The sequence below is a fragment of the Hydractinia symbiolongicarpus genome, chromosome 5, assembly GCF_029227915.1.
Source record: "Hydractinia symbiolongicarpus strain clone_291-10 chromosome 5, HSymV2.1, whole genome shotgun sequence".
NCBI classification, from domain to species: Eukaryota; Metazoa; Cnidaria; class Hydrozoa; order Anthoathecata; family Hydractiniidae; genus Hydractinia; species Hydractinia symbiolongicarpus.
In genome coordinates this window covers 13,690,297-13,707,717 of record NC_079879.1, presented here as the reverse complement: position 1 = coordinate 13,707,717, position 17,421 = coordinate 13,690,297, and the positions used below count along the sequence as shown (strand labels likewise).

Below are 17,421 nucleotides of genomic sequence, written 5' to 3'. Positions count from 1 at the left end.
AGGAAAACCTTGAGCAATGCTCGAGACAGATCGCTGTAAAGCAGCGACATGTCGTATATTACTGTGGTCTTTTCATCGACCAAAACAGTGGAGAAGTACTTGAGATTGTGTAGCAGGTGATCTAGTGTGTTGAACAACACAGTAGACCCTATGAATACGCTGTTGAGACTCTAAGTACCGCTGACATACTGTGCAGATTGAAGTTTTTTGAGCAGTTCTTCCTTGGCCTCCTCTCGACCTTGCGCGACAAGCTGCTGTCTCTCCCGTTCATTGATAGAGTCCACGATTTTGCGCGTTCGTTGTCGGGCTTGCTCCTTCAGCACCAGGTATTTTTGCTTCTCCGGCATAATTAGGCTGTCGCTAATGACTCCATTCTCCACGGCTCTCGAGATCAAGTCAATGATAGAGTTAAGCTTGGTCTCTGCCAATAGTCTTATCTCTTCGTGTTTCTTGGATTTTGCACCCAGTCTCTTCCCAGCGTTCCGTAGATCTGCTTATCCCAGACCTACGGCGATAGTGATCCCACCCATGACTAGGCTATGCACAGGGGAGCCCCCAGGCCCGAAGCCAACGCCCCTATTCCAACACCAGATGTCATGATGCTGATGCTTAACAAGCCGTGGTCGCAGAACCTCCCCCACGTGCCATGCATCTTGAACGTTTTAGCGAGCTTGTCCGCTCTTTAATCTCAGCTCGCAAGTATTGTTCCACTTCTTCGATTTTCTTGAGCCTGTAGACTAGTGGAGTATCATCCGTACCCTCCGGAGGTGCAGAAGGTAAGCTCGGGTAAAGCTTAACAATGTCAGTCATATTTATTCTATGAGAAGACACGTCGTTAATCCCACCAACAAGACGTTCTTATCCTTATGATACTCGTCCGTCAACTTAAAATCTAACCTGTCTGTTGAACTCATTAAGGGAAGGTACGTGGGGTTTTCGAAACTTCACGTCAACATATCTCCCCAGGCATTCAGCTCCTTCGTGGGGAGGAGGGCAAGAATTTTCGATTCCTTCCCATCTAGTAGGCAATCATTCTTATCCAGCTGAGAGCAAACGAGTCTCAGACGCTGATAAACGTTGGCCTTGTACACACCGTTATAATTGCCCTTGGGATACTGTTCATCATCCTGTTGTTCCTTGAGGGTCCAATCTATAATATCCCGCAACTGCTTATCGATTTGTACAGTATAGTGGTTATTAACCCGGAGCCTACATAAATCATTTTTCAGCACAAACAGTTGAATCTTACTCCCCGCTTGACTGTTGACGATGGTCGCGAGATCCTCTATCTTATAGAGGCCTTTTTCGATCTCCCTACGTATGGTAAAATTGCTATTGGTAAAGAGGTTAAGCCACGTGGGTCGAATGCTGATCGACTTCAGAGCGATCCTCGTGCCCTGCTCCAGGCTAGGTTTGAATATCGTGGCCAAATTTATCATCCCCACGTGCCAGGGTTTAACATCGGAAGGCCTGAAGAGGCTTAGCGAGAGTATTCACGTTTACGTGATCTTGATACTAGGATCCCAAGCGAGTGCCAAGGCCTCCATCCTAGGCTCTAACGTCAATAAATTCACGGCGAGACAGATCCTCCTGCAGAAATTCGAGTCCATGGTTCAACGTGAGGAGAACGTGGGTCACAACATCAGCGAGTTCCAAAAGGTGCTCCAGTACGCACGGACTCCGGTAAACTTCGCCGTGATGTCCAACGTGTACATGATCCCCTCCAACATGGACCTCCGCATTGGTAAAATCGTGGGGTATAACAATAATGTTCTGATGGCGCCCTCTAACGTAGGCGTAGGGGTGGAGCTGGCCTGAATACCAAAGCCTTGGGCACTGCTGTCAAGCATGGGGCAGCCTTCACACATCCTAGGCAGACTATCAAGTCGAAGAAAACCACACCTCATCCTGATATCAGGGGGATGGGGCCGCCGCACCCCTTCCCAAGGAACCCCTCGGGCAGCACGAGGATACTAAGGCCGCGCTGGTTTTGGTAGGAGTAGGCCTCATCCTAGCATACATCTGGCTTAAGAAGGCTTAGTCTAATGTGTTGATCAACAAATTAGACGTGAATATACGACTACCTCCATCTCTTCCCGACGTAAGCCACGACGAAAGCGGCTACGGCAGCCATGGTCATATACAAGTGATGAGCCGCGAATTCGACAACTCTCGCCGCTACCCTGAATAAGACCACGCTACCAATGATCCCTGGTAGTGCCGCACCTGCTTTACCTGCTAGGTACTCAAGAAACCGTCCGAGTCTTTCAAGCTGTTTCCGCACAAAACTCTTGCCCCCAGCACCTCCTTCTGTACTTCCTGCTACGGCCCCTGTACTTCCTCCATTAACGGTGAGCACGATGGTTGAAATCAGGAGACCCACAGCTGAGACGATACTGGCTATAATAATACCCTGCTCTTTGAATAGGATCCTGAGTTTTTCGACCAAAGTTTTATCATCACCCGCGATTTTCATCAGCGTATCTTTGATGTGTAGCAGTTGGCTCTGGGTACTGAAGGAAAGTATACCGTGTGCTTTTAGTGCTTTTTCCTTCAGATCATGGAGTCCCTCTAGATTTTTTTTAGCCTTGTCTATATCACTATCCCAGATAGATAACTGATCCTCGGTTACTCCAGGCGTAGCTTTCTTTGCTTCGAGCCTCTTCACCTTGGCTTCTACTTTGTTGATCTCGCTGTCGTAAAAGACCATCTTGCTTTTTAACATCTTGATGCTACCACGGAGCGTTTAAAGTTCGAGGTTGAGCCCTTTTCTTTCACACCCCGTGAAGGCTGCGCTGCCTGAAGTTTCTTCTATCAGACTTTCCGTGTCATCAACGGCATTCTCGAGCAGCGGCAGTATCTCTATATCCCTGGCCCTTGCTCCGCGCTCATACCTTTTGACGACATGATCGATATCGTTAATGATGCCCCGGACCTCTGCTTTACCATCATTGTGTTGTGTCTGATATGCATCAAAACCTATGGCCTCCATACGCGTACTACCCAACAACTTCCGCAGCTGTCCAATAGTTGGAAAGCTACCATCTTGCAATGTAAGTACTAATTCCGGTAGGGATCTTTTCCCCTTCACAACCTTTTAAATGACAAGTTGGTTATCCTCACCCATTCTAAACCTGTCGTAATGCCTCCCATCAACAGGCGCACCCAGCTCATCCCCAAGAGCTTCGTAAAGGCTATTAACTTTGGATCGTAGTATCTTCTGCCTTGCCGTGAGAGTAGTCTGCCTCGTCGTGGTGCCTCGTTAAGGTGTTGCGGGCGTAGTGCTGTGCCCGGGAATATCCTTGGGTCGAAGGATCTCGCTATTGAACTCCTCGGGATCCTCTGACATGTCTTACTCTGGCGTAAAGTCTTCTTCGTATATTGGATTAATCGGCATTTATTGAACGAAAACCCTCGCTATAATAAACATGAGTTTTGGAACAAAGCTAGATCCTTATGCAGAAGCCAAGGTTATGATGGCCATGAAGGGGAAGAAGCAGCGAGTAAAAGTGTCGCACGTCCCGTCGACGATTAATCAGAACGAAGACTTGTACGTCGACGTACCAAACAAGGGCAAAGAAGATGTAATTTTCCCCGGCTCTCTGAAGCTCCTTTTTGATCTGGAGCTCAAGGGTACTAACAGCAAGCGCACAAGCGTCAGCAACATCGGCAAGGCCCTGTTGCGGGACCTTCGTATCTCTTTGAATTGTCACGAAGTGCAGAACATTAGCGACTACAACGTAATCGCTACTTACAGAGACCTCTGGCTGCCCAATTACGATCGCGAGAACAACTTAATTTTGGAAGGTATTAACCCCAACGACGGTACCATCCTAGCATTCCAAGTAAAGGCTAGCGACCACGTGGGAAATGTTGAAGAAAAGGCGATCGCTGCAGCTTACGGCAACACTTTCACCATCCCCTCGGTAAAATGTTTGAGTTAACGAAGTATCTACCATTCTATCAAGCTGGATTTTACGACAGGCTTCAGTTCGTACTGCACTTTGCGGCGTACGGTGACGTGATCAAAGACGCGGGAACGGCAGCTTCTGGATCTACGCGGCTAAACTCGCTGACGCTACGTACAAGATCACCAACATCGCGCTCGAGTTTGACAAAGTAACCCACGAGGGTTTCGCGAGCGCTATGATGTCAAGGTATGCGAGACTCGCCCTGCCCTACTAGGTGGTACTCCGCAGCAAAGTTGTAACGATGAAAACGGCTGATACGAGCTATAACTTGCAAATCGACACACCCGCCAAGTCTCTGAAGGGTATACTCCTATTGTTCGTAAATCCGATAAAATCAAAAGCCTATGGTGGTAATAACGAGGTCTTTTACAACCCAAACATCGAGAAGATCTCGATTACGGTGGAAGGTGAACCAAACGAACTCTACTCGCATGCCATGCTCCCGAAAGATCATCTCGAGCAATTGGCGCAGCTTTTTGGGGATGCATATAGCAAAGTGACCATAGGCCAATTCTTCACGGAAAGGTACGCGCTGTTTGTGGACTTTCGCGGTAGTCCAGAGAATAGCTTGCATGGTAGTGGCAGGCCCTTGCAAAGATTGTCCGACGGTATTACCCTGCACATGACCAAGAAAGCTGACGGGAGCGGGGATTTCAAGGCCTATGTGTACTTACTGCAAGATCCCCAGCTCAATATCCTAGACGGGAGATTTCACAGTGTGGAGTACTGAATTAAAACATGGCAACTTTGGCAATTATGGCAGGAGGTGCGCTGATCAACACCCTAGCATTCTCGGGGAGTAATTACCTTTTCAGCAAACTCAGCGGGCACGGTAAAGCTGAGAGAAAAAGGCATGACAAGGCTATTGAGAAGCTTCAAGCTGCTCTGGAGCAATGGGTTCGAGATAGGCAAACTGGGATAAACTGGTTTCAAAAGCAAAGAGAGCTGAAGAGGCAAGCCGGAGAAAGCCTTAAAGAGCTCGACGAAGGTATGAAACACTACTATATCGCGACGATCGAAAAGGATCCGAAACTGTCCGATTTCTAAGTACCCTCCATGCAGCAAGCTGACGGTGAACTCACGTTTATTGTTGGCTCCTTGGCTCTTCTCGGCTTTGCAGTGTACAAGTATATGTAAGGTCGCTTTGACATGTAACAAACATGTCAAATCATATCGTTACGGCTGAAGAAGCGGAAAAGCTAAGCCAAATCTACTACACCCCGGAACATCTATGGACTGGACGCAAGGCGATCAAATTGCTGCGGGACCAGAGTGGTCTCTCCAAAAACAAAGTCACTAACTGGCTGACTCGTGAACTGCTCTAGCTCCGACACATCAAGGGCCCGAAACGCATTCAATATCCACATTTTCACATCACGAAACCCAACGAAATGCACCAATTTGACTTGCTGTATATGCCCCTCGACAAGCTGTATGGAAACACGTACAAGTATATTCTCACAGGCATCGATGGAGCCTCGAGACCCTGACATGATCAGGGACATATACAAAGCCGGACATTTACGATACCCTAGGGTTTTCCAGTGTGACAACGGCTCAGAGTCAAGTCTGCCGTGAGCAAGCTGCTAGAGGGCAAAGGGGTCGAAATTAAGCGCGCAACTATCAAGTACCACTTGTATCGTGACTAGTACCCATCTGTTGTACTATCTCGATAGTGGGCCTGATCGAAGCTTTGTGTCAGAAGAACTCATGCTAGTACCAGAGGATGTTGAAGTACCTCCGGAGCATGTAAAACATTGGTAATTTTGTTGTTTTTGTGGCTCGATCGAGCTACAAAAATCAGGAGAAAGCAATAAAGGCCTGGTTCCGTCAGTAGAATTGTGTCTGGGTGTAGACAGATCTGTCCACACCTTGGAGATCAGTAATAGCGTGGGTTCTCCGCCTATGCGTGCCTGATCAGGTGTATGTACTACACCCGCGTCACTCCAAAATCTTCCAAGTCCGAAAATGCTCAAGTCTGATCCAAAGGCGGGCATGCTTTGACTTTTTGAGTTAAGCCTTCATCCCCTCCCAGTCATCTATCTGGTTCTTCTCCTCATCGATCATCCTCATGTCCGAACGCTCCGAAGGGTACCACACGAACAACTGCTTCTTCTGTCGGCGGAGGTTCTTCGGCAAAGCGGTGTAAGAGAGCGTTAACAACCAGAGACGTCCCCGATGCCTCCCCGAGACAGCGAGCTCGAGCAAGGGTTGTCGCTTTTTGTCTATAGATTCGTCGCTTATCATGTCGTCGATGATGAACAAAGTCTCCTCACCCGCCAGGAGCTCCGACAATTTTCCTATCCATCGAAAGAGCTGCTCCTTGGGGTCTATCAGCAAGACGTAGTCGTCCTCCCACAGCACCGGATTATCGAGATAGGTCCTGTTCCAGCGGATCGTTGGACATAGAATCACTATATTGTGAAAATGACCATTGTGTTCGTTCTCCAGGAGGTCCAATACACGCTGCGTCTTGTCGCACGAGGTAGGTCCCGTGAAGATTGCTGTATGCGGCTCCTTTACAACTAGATCCATTTATTCTGAGCCCTTTGTGTCTGCCACAGTGGCAGACACAAACCTTGCAGGCACTTATTTCGGCTTTGGCACGATACTCGCGGGTATCCAACCTTTTTGCACAGCCATCTCACGACTAGCCCTGTCTGCAGAGAAGTAAGCCACCATCTTGAGAACATCGCTGGTATCCATTTTGGTAGAGGGACTTGTAATCCCGAGGAACTTTTTCCCTCCCATCGCATAGGCTAAGGTGAAGCCGAGATCGACCACACTCTCGTAGAGCATGTCGATAATTTCCTTTTGTTGAGATGTCACGTTTGAACTCATTTATTATAGATTACCACGCATCTTAAAAATGTCGATATCGTGTTGGGGATGCTCTTGCTTTTTCATGTGCGAACGTGGCTCTGGGGTTTCAGCAGGCTGGTGCTTGGTTGCGCCCTTACGTGGGAAAATGTAATAGACTGCTGCCACGCAAGCCGCGAGTACTACAACAAGGCCTCCGCCAAGATATACGGCACCTGACTGTACGGAACTTGCTCCAGAACTTGCACCAGAACTGGCTCATGAACTGGTTTTGACTATACCTTGTTATTGTTTCATTTTTTCCTTTTTCTCTTTATTCTGTGCCGCTAACCTGTGCCCCTGGGCAACTCTTCCTGGGTGCTTTGGTCTTGTGATAGCTCTCTCTTATTGTCTCATTTCTTGTAAGTCGTGAGACTTACAAAAGCATTCCCTCTTTTTACTCACGCTCGGGCTCACCATCTTGCTCATGGTTTTCACCATCTTGCTTCGAGGAGAGCTGAGTGTGATTAATGGTATGGGCCGCGACGAGCAGTGGAGCAAGGAATTTTCCAAAGGCTGAATAGACTAGTATCCCCAGGCCCGCCATAGATTCTTGGATTATAGGGTCCCCTTCCAGGTCTTGGCGTAGAGCCTCGGGACTATCAAGGGGAACCACGTTGCCTATGGCCTTCGTATACATGGTGATGGCATGAGTTGACAAGGCCTTGGCAGTCTTCTCGCCCTCTTCCTGGAGCTCACGCTGAACGTACTCAGCATGTATCTTGTCGATCACCTCGGGTGAGGCCTTGTCGAGGAAGGCTTCGGTGCATTTCTTCGCTAGCAGGTGCTGTTTACACTTGCGTGCATCCTTCAGGACTTGACGTTTATGAACGACTTCTGCCGGTTATTGCTCGAGGGCTTCTACCGGCGTATCGACTTGTCGAATATCATCTCTGCAATATCTCGAACCATGTTTATTAGACGTCGATAGCGAAAGAAGCAAAACACGATCAAGACGTATGGCAGTAGCACGGCGATTATTAAACATATCTCCATTTATTTGCTCTCCTTAGCTGCTAAGCGATAATGACCCCTAGCGAGCGTTGTGATCTGGTCTGGTTGCACTATCCGTTTGTCATCCAGCCTATTGAGTGCCAACTTGTTCACTTCCTGCGTGTAGACCTTATGCCCCTTATTTTGGATACAGACGCAGGTTTTGTATCATCAATACCCTCCTCCAGGCAGCGCTGGTAGTCCTTGAAGCTGATGGATTTCTTCGTGACGCACTTCTTTACACCTTTCACCTTGCGATCCCCACCCTCCTTCGTGAGGCTCTTGTAAGCATACAGCTTCGGTCTCCGGGTGATGAAATCTGTCATGATTTTTCCGCTTAGTTCGTTTTTCATGAGGCCTACCACCTTTTTGTTTTTACCGTTGGGAGAGGTCTGTTGTCATACTTGCTGTAGGCACTCGTATCGAAACGTGCCTCGACATCGTCGGCAATGTCACGGTAAAAGTCCTCCGTTCTGATGTGGTATACGAAGGAGTCAGTATCCATGTAGCAGATCCGCAGCTTGCTGCCATACTTGGGCTGCATGTACTCGTAGTGGAAGTCGTACATCACCACTTTCGACATGTCTAAAGCCTGACCAATATACACCGGCTTGTTCATCTTCAGCTCAGTCTTACCCATCTCCACGCCCATGAGGTGGCTGCTGAAGTAGTTTCCACCCTTGAAGTTTGGCTTCATGACGAGCTTCGTATACCTGTCCTCGTTGGTAACCAGCTGGATGTTTTTGTGGTTCCTCAGGTTCTCCATGGTCTAGCCGAATACGGAAAGGTTCATAAGCTTGTAGAAGTCCTTTTCGAACTCGTTTTTGACGGCGGTTCTCAGCCTCATGTTGTGGTCGATATACCCCCGCAGACATGGCTTCTGGTTAAACTGGATGATTCTGTGGACTTTCTTGAGCACGAGCCCGTGTTTCAGGGCCTCGTGAAGGGCTCTGATGTGCACCACGTACCTCCGCTTGTGTTCTAAATTCGGTATAAGTTTCTCGACCTTGTGAACCACCTTGCGCTCTGGTAGAAACGGTAACTCGTTGTGCTTGTCGTGCAAGCTCTTTGGGTAGTCGATGTCAACTTCCAAGATGTTGCCGTGCTTGTTGTCAGCGACGAGCTTCGCGATCCGCTTCTCGGTAAAGATTCAACGTTGGACACCCACTTGAACCCATGCGTGGGCAGGTCTTGACGCATCGCTCAGCCGTACAGATTATTGGCGTCGAGATACTGCAAGTAGGACGACTCGATCTCCGGATCATATTGCCCCAACATGTACTTGTTGTTGGCCATGGCATAACGGTGCATAGCTTGGGTTATGCCCCCACGGATGCCTCTTTCGAACATCAGGAGCATTTCGGGGTCCGTGAGGAGCTGCAGTACTTCAACGCTGCCTTCCAGGCGAGACCAGGTGCGCTGTAGAAGTGGGCAGGGTCGAGCTTGTAGTTCTCCAGGCACACGCTTCGAAAGCTCTCGAAGACGTCGGCTAGTAGCAGGACGTCTGTGGTGAGATACGCGTCGTGGTAGTCGCCCATGACATTCCATACTTTTTCACGTGCTCGTAGTCGTTGTCGCTAATGCCCTTCATATTCCATTTACTGTAGAATGCCTCCTTGGGAGGTAGCTCCGTCTCCTTAAATCGCTGCCAAGCATTCATATATTCGTAGGGGTAGACGCCTTTTCGAAGCATCAGCCTGAATACATCATCTTCGGTGTTAAATTTCGCCATGGCTGGTACATTTGCCTTTACCTCCTCCATGTCTAGCTGCTTCGTGGTACTAGAGCCGCAAGCCCTGCACCAAAATCTCGCTACATACTCATCATCGATGCCCTGAAATTCCAGACATGTATCCGCGCACTGCTGACATTTCATACCCGCAGCGTTTGTGCCGATGAGGTTGCTTGCTAATTTTTCCAGGCTTGATGCCATGAAGCGGCAACTGTCGATGAACCTGATCTCGATCTTCTTATACATTTCACCATCACCGTACCCCATACCCCCAATGGGTACCTTGATTTTTACGTTGAAGGAGATGTACATTTCAGTGTTTTCGGCGATGCAACCAATATCCTGGGTGTCGTACTTTTCTCCGAGTTCTCGGATGAACAAGTGCACGTCGTATCCGGAGAGATTGTGTAAGATCACGGACACGTGGCTGGGTATCTTGTATTTGAGGTTACATTGTGCGTGGGCGGCGCCTTTGTATACCCCTGTGTAGTGGCAGTGGTCCCTGACTTTGCGGTTTTTCACGTTATCATCGAAGGGCTTCATGCAGATATGAGATGTTGGGACCTCGTCGTGTTCTTTCATTAGTATCTCCGTTAGGGGCAACATATCCTGCTGAGGGAAGGTAGCGTAGAGTCGCTTTACCTCCAGGTGGTTGATGAACTTCGTCACGCATTTCCGACCGCGATATCCATACAATGGATCCGGTACGGACCCGTACGCAAAGGTACTATACGTGCACCAGCCACATGGTACGTGCTTGTTAAGCTTCTTCGTCTTGATCTCCTTCGCATTCTCTTTTATCGGGATCAACAGGCTCTCGAAGTCTGCATAGATGACGAATGGTACTTTGAACTGCTGCTGACCATCCTTGTAGTATAACCATTTTTCCTTTTCACTTGGCATCGTGATCTTGACCGCTTCGTTGTCCCTGCAGTAGCCATAGTGCCTGTCTCTTGACTCAACCGTTGGGAATGCGTGTAAGCAGTTCAGGCAAAAGTGCATTTTTGCCGTATTCTTCGATGTCTCGCTACCCAGGAGCCGTGAGAGATTTTTAACGGCTGTATAGGGGTCTTTTTATAGTCCGTGATGAGTAGCATCATTAACCTGCTTCTCAACCAAGGTTTTCACGTGTGATCGCACCTTCCCCAAGTATCCATCGACGTCCGTGCCATCTATGCCGGGGATGCGGAAACTTCGGAAGGTCCTATGGTGAGCATGTTTATATTCCTGCGTCTTTTTGCGCCTCTTCTTCAACCTCCTCACGAAGCATAGCACCTGTTGCCTTGTTGTAGAGACTCATCACCTTGCGTTTAAACGTTGTATATGCGTTATTGACCCCCTCCTTTATAGGTTTGGGAACAGCCTCCATTAGCCAGTTGTAGCACCCCTTGATTCCCTCCATGACAGCCGAGCGACTCTTTGACATTTCCTGTCTCTCGAAGACGTCCATAGCCTCTGTTGTTGGTAGTAAAGTCACTGGCCTGACCGGCTTTCGTTGTCCTGCCCTCCTTGGAGGTCTCCGTGGTGCATCACCCGCTACTGGAAGTCTTTTGGGAGGTCTCCAAGTATACTGCGGGACATCTTCCGTTACTCTTGGAGCAGGAACGGGTCTTGGGGGTGCTACGGGTCTTGGGGTGTCTCCAATAAAGTAACAAGATCTGCTTTGCGGAGTCGGTAGTATCCCCTGAGTCCACGGGCTTTTGCGTTATTACGTAACTCTGTTACGGTGTTTTTATTCATCTTTATTATATGAGTTTTGATTTCAATCAGCAACATTTCTAGCGCGGTCGAGATTTGAATAGGAATTTCCCCTACTCAAATGAATTGATGTATTTTTTGGTGATGTCTTGGAACCTGGATTATTCCCTCGATATTGGGCATGACCCATTTGTAATAATATCGGAATTGCCATTTTATATCGGAATTGCCGGATTTGCCGATTTTATCGGATTTGGGAATTCCCTAATTGGCATGATATCGTGTGCGTGCGTGTGCATCGTGTGCGTTTGCGCTAGAACATACATTTTCCTATCTCTAAGAATAAAAGTTTAAATTCTCCCTCTTATTTAGATCAAGAAATTCGAGATTCGAAACGAAATGATCAAAAGGTTTCATAATGCTTCACAAACACATGAAATCGACCCAGAAAAAAAACATCATTCGCATTTTTAAGAAATAGATTTTATACATAATACATTCAATATATAAAAGATGCCGTAAAAGATAAATGATTAGTCAAGACCATAATAAATTAAACGAACAATGATATAAAGCTCTTAAACAAACCCCCCTTTACTTTATGCATTTAGAACGTAGGAAGTTAAGGGGAAGTTTAGGATATACTTCCTATTACTGTTGCGGTGTAGTCTTTTTGTTAAGAAGCCTGCTGAAACTCCCGTTGGATACAAGAAAGTACGTTACTTTTACTTTTTTTTTTTTTTTTTTATATTTTGCGTGAAAAAGGGGTTTATAATTTTTTTTTAAATCACTTTTATAAATTGAAGCATGCGAGAATTTGTTCTACAATATTTTTAAATTTTTTTGTAAATAATTTTTAAAAAAATTAATCTTTTCTTCATTTTTTCTCCCATTGTATTATCCGAGAGGTTTTTTTGAATTTCCGCGCCCGAAGGCGTAGGAAATTCTTTAAAACCGTCGTTTTTTTCTTTCGGAGCATTTTTTGAGAAAAAATCGACCCTGGGATTTCACGTTCCTCTGAGAGAAGGATAGTATTGGTATACCTGACTAACTAACTAACCCTGTCCCAAATGGTCAATTGCAACGTCACAGATTTAAACTTCGTACTTTTCCCAAGCTCCCTAACTACTAGTAAATGACGTTTCAGGCCAAAATTGGTATTTGTTTTCGACAAAATTTGTCACAGTTAACCAAAAAGTATGCTGAACATGATGGTGAGACCAAAATTTTGATTTTTTGCCACCTAAATGCCATTTTCGGCCAAATTTGGTACAGTTAATAAATAAAGTATGCTGAAAATGATGATGATACAAAAGTTTGATTTTTTGTCACTTAAATGTCATTTCAGGCCAAAATATGTCCAAAAATTAAAACTACTTTATTTTCGACAAAAATTGGCACAGTTAATAAAAAAACTATGATGAAAATGACGGTCACATCAAAATTTTGTTTTTTTGTAAACTAATTGCCGTTTAAGACCATAAACGTTTCAATCGCAAGACTTTCAACCATGAATGATAGGCTGTATTTTTTGTTAGCAATTTCTTTTAAAATGTGAGTTTATTATGACACGTTTCGTTTTGTTTGCGTTTGTTGTAAGATATAATGTCACTTGTGTGCTTTATCTTCAGAGCTTCATGCACCAAACCTCTTCGAATGTTTGGCACGATAACACAACGAATTAGCAGGTTGTCATTAAATATTTTGGTAGCGAGCGGAAATTCTTAGAGCCCCCAGGGATTCTTGTTTAAATTTTATTATAAAAGGCGTAATAAAGTTCCGCACCCTCAATATCCAGTCTATACTATAAGCTGATTCACCACGGTACATCAATATATTGTTATTGAAATTGCTCACCAAGGATAGCCTCTTTAGTTCCTATTCGTATTGCTATCAACGAGGGTCCTGCGAAGGGCGTCCTAGTGCTTTTAAAACTCTCACTTGAGCTACAAAAATCGTGCAAGCACAGCAATTTCTCAACTAGACAACCACCTAATATATTAATCGTCCTATTCTCATGCTGAACGTTAAGCAGAAAGGATAAATTCACACTTTTATAGTCTCTGGCATGACTCGACCTTTCGCACTTGAAACGAACGCTCTACCACAAAGCTCACCCGCCATGAAAACAAAAATTTCTTTCTTGCGCAATAAAAAACAACATGAGGCGTTTTTCTCGACATGATAAAATATTGAGCTCAAAATAAATTTTGACCTGACATTACTTTATTGTGACATTAAAACGTGACGTTTGCATTCTTTAGTCATTGAGCACAACCCTCTTGTTCCCAGTCGGTTGTGTTTTTTTTTACATATAATTTTAACTGGTGTGTGCGTTGATGGATTTTATTTAAGTATTTTGAATTCATCAACATCATTCGTGTCAAGGAAATACAAATATGATCTATATGTGTGTTACTCGACATCATAATAATAATTCAAACTGTGATAGAGAACTGTGAAAATAATTAGCCATACTTCGTCTCCAAACCTCTTTAAAACAACAAAATCGTAGTCTGTAATAATTACGTAAAAAAAAGAATTTCAGAAGGATTGTTTTATTATTTCAGATACTTACTTACGAGAAGCAACTTACAACCAAACCTTCCCAGTCCTAACAATTTCACACGGTTCAAGTTCCTTTGATAACAATATTGGGAACGAAATTGCTAGGAACTATAATATATTGAAAAATCAAGGAAAGCTAAAATAAACTGTTGAGACAGCACTGTTGAAAAACATTTTGATGACCAATTGAATTAATAAATTGAATGAATATATCCTTCTCCAGTCCAATCAAGACAGATATTTAATATCTGATTTTTAGTTTAAAGATTTACAATCTATCGATGAACATTTAGCAGCTTCGCCCTAACATTGTTTGCTGAAACAGGAAACAAGAAATTGGAAGCGTGTGATCGTCGCTTAGAAGCTGTTGATTTTTGAAGTTCCAAAAATAACATTTCTCTGTTTTTACAAATGCACTCTCTTTGACCGCTTGTTAGCTGCCTTACTTGTCGTGAGTTTAAAGAGCTCTTGTATAGAATTTGTTTGTGTGAAAGGCGAAGTGGAAGTGTCAGTCAATAGCGTTGTGAAAATAATCGTGCTGTTGACACATCGACTTAGCGCAATATTTAGCTTGTCATTAAACCTTTCTTCACAGCGCAAACTAAAACAATCAGTTTGTCTGTTTTTTTAAATCCATGTTTGTTTCAAGACGTTGATGATAAGAAAAAAATAAAGCAGTGGATCACTTTATTCGCGATAAATTGTTCAACCAGAATGTTGTTGTACGGTTAGTGCAGCACTATGTCGTGGATTTTCAGTTGCTTTTTAATTATTTTGTTTATAATAAATTGCAAAGCAGACACTTCTTCAGGTAGGTCAAATATTTTTCATATCCTCACTGTATCTTTTCTTTTTACTGTATTTTAGGCTTGTCTTTTTATTGATATAGCGTTAGAGAAACAATAACAAACAAATGAAAAGTACAGTCAAGAGGTTCAAAACAATTTGTATTGTTCTATTATTGATTGCGAACAATAGCTAATAAGCTAATGCCATATTCCTTGGACCAAGGAGGCTATAAACTCAAAAGTCACATAATTTTTTATATATATAATTTTGTTGTTAATTCCCAAAATTTGACGAGTTTTTTTATAGAAAAGTGGGTTTTTAAGGGTATTTAGTGTTGCCCAAAATTAATTTCCCACTAAAAGTAGCACGTCACTAAGGCTCTTCTACGTTTATGATATTCGAGACGGCTCCGTAATGTAACAAAAAACGCTTCTACATTTTACTTCTTCGCCAACATAGATTTGTTCCTCTCCACACTTAAGAGTCACCCAAAATAAGAGTGATTTTCATCAGCCTGAACAAGGAGCTGTTCCGACAAAATATCATAAAAAAGAGCCTGGATGCGAGGTTGCATGTTAAGTAATAAAAACAAAGTAATCTTTCATGCATGTCATTGAAAACAACCAACACTAAATGACTGTTACCCAAAAAACGTTTGACAAAGACACAATGTCTTTATGTCATAGCTCATCATTAACAGGATGTTCCGAAAGAAAAATATATTTCTGTTGTTTGTTTTTTAAAATTTCTCATCATAAGTATTATAATATATATATGACGAGCTCAGGATGAACAATAGCCACTCGTCTTATATGGACGGATTATTTTCATGAATAAACGTGACTCATTCTGCACGAAAAAAGGGTACAAGATGCCCTCCTGGGGACGAAGTTGTTTATTACTATTGATCAGTGTCAATAAAGCAATAAAGGGAGACATGGGGAAGAGTTTGATGTAAGTCGTGTGGTAAATAATCTTTTTACACTTTATTTACTTCTCTCAGATCACACTGAGTTTGTTTTTTCTTAACCTTATTAAAAAGTTAAACATTGCTAAAACACGTGTTGTTTCTAAAAATCTTCGAGAATTTTCATCTTACGTGGTATCGATTATTAAAAATGAACACGATTTTCTACCCTAGTCTTTTATAGCACTATTTTGTCATCAGTCCTACACATCGTACACATAACAGCAAAAAAGTTTAAAATTTTATTCAAACTTAGCATTTTCCTGACCCATGCCGCTATTTGTGTCACTGTGTTTGAAAAGATTAGTTTCGATATCTGGTTTTAATTTTTTTAAGATTGGGTGTGAAAAAAAGTAACTCTGAACAAGATATGAATATTCACAGCGCTCCCAAAAATTAGAATGAAAATAAACAACACCAGTTTGTGTTGAAACAACTACACCAACAGAAATCAATTTTTTCGGGTTTTTTTATACGGCTGTCCTACACAATTTTCTTACCTGAAAATTGAAAAGCTATCGTTTCAACTTGTGAAATATAAGGTAACTAAACGCAGTTGATTTCACACATACTCTCCAAATAAACTATCACAAGATGTAAAAATCGACCAGTAAAGTTTAAGTTTTAAAAATTTCAACTGTTCCAACATGTCAATTATCAAAACTTTCGGGATATTTTATCTATCTTCTTAAGCCAGTAAAAGAAAAAAAAATATAAAATTAAAAAGACATAATTTGCGATTAGCATATTAGAAGCTTAAATAAACCTTTTCAGGTACAAGTCAACAAGGAACAAGTAAGAAAGAGTTGAAACTTAGATAAGATAGAAAGTTAAGCACCATTAGGTCTTAAAAAGTTGTAGGGTATAACACTAAATACCCTTAAAAAACTACTTTTCTATTAAAAAAACTCGTCAAATTTTGGGAATTAACAACAAAATTATAGATATCAAAAAATATGTGACTTTTGAGTTTATAGCCTCCTTGGTCCAAGGAATATGGCATTAGCTTAAGATGGGTTTGTTTTTGTCGACAGTTTTAAGTCCCCTCCCTTGCCAGCATTTATAAGTTTCTTTATATACCTTCTTCACAGCAACACTTTACAGCAAAAGGTGAATAAAATACCAGACCTTTTTTCTGATTTAACTTGGGGTTCCTAGTGATAAATCCGGTAACCTCATTCTTAGGCTTTGTTGCCTGATGTCTAAGCCGATAGCCCCTAACTGACAGCTAATAGCCGCTGGTCTCGATCGAAGAATCCCTTGGGGACAAGGTTGATTCCCCGGGGTCTTTTTCCGACATATGCCACCACTCTCAACATAGCCTGTTTTATGGATTGAATATCTTTCACTTTCGATTTGCAAACCAAACGAAGAACGTAAGTAAGTAAGTAGTGAGTAAGTATATAAATGAATGTATTTCTTTTATTTACTAGTTACAATGCTACATGCGTACAAGATAAACGATGACAGCTGTCTAGCCTGCGAAAAATACAATATTTCATAAATATTATAAACTTTTAAAGTTAAAAATAAAATAAACTATATGCGCTAGTGCAGATAAGTAGCGATCACCTGTATATCTAAGCATCAAATTCATAATGTATTTGATGGTTATAAATTGAGAGACCAATTAATAAAATGTATATAACAATGTAAAATAAGATAAAAATAGGTTGTTTCAACAAAAGGGTAAAGCAGCAAAAGAGCAGCAGGTTTTTTTTATTAAACACTTTTTTTTCATTGATTAAAATCCGCCTTGCAAATCTATTTTCTTTCATCATATTTTTTCTGTTAATTTTTCTGTAACTAAGTTGTTGCATGTTTTTTTCTTGCTAGTTGAAAGC

General features: G+C 43.1%; 2 protein-coding genes across 3 annotated transcripts in view; both read left to right on the top strand.

The window, feature by feature from the left end:
- LOC130644913 (medium-chain acyl-CoA ligase ACSF2, mitochondrial-like) overlaps positions 1-12,131 on the top strand; it is a 40,247-nt gene extending 28,116 nt beyond the window's left edge. For both annotated transcript variants that reach the window (XM_057450699.1, XM_057450701.1), the window contains exon 20: positions 11,626-12,131. In XM_057450699.1, the coding sequence (XP_057306682.1) occupies positions 11,626-11,727 (102 nt within the window). In that variant the 3' untranslated portion in view covers positions 11,728-12,131. The remainder of the gene's footprint in view (positions 1-11,625) is intronic.
- A 2,155-nt stretch (positions 12,132-14,286) lies between these two features.
- LOC130644912 (uncharacterized) overlaps positions 14,287-17,421 on the top strand; it is a 49,389-nt gene continuing 46,254 nt past the window's right edge. Inside the window, exon 1 of the mRNA XM_057450698.1 lies at positions 14,287-14,632. Within this exon, the coding sequence (XP_057306681.1) occupies positions 14,563-14,632 (70 nt within the window). The 5' untranslated portion in view covers positions 14,287-14,562. The remainder of the gene's footprint in view (positions 14,633-17,421) is intronic.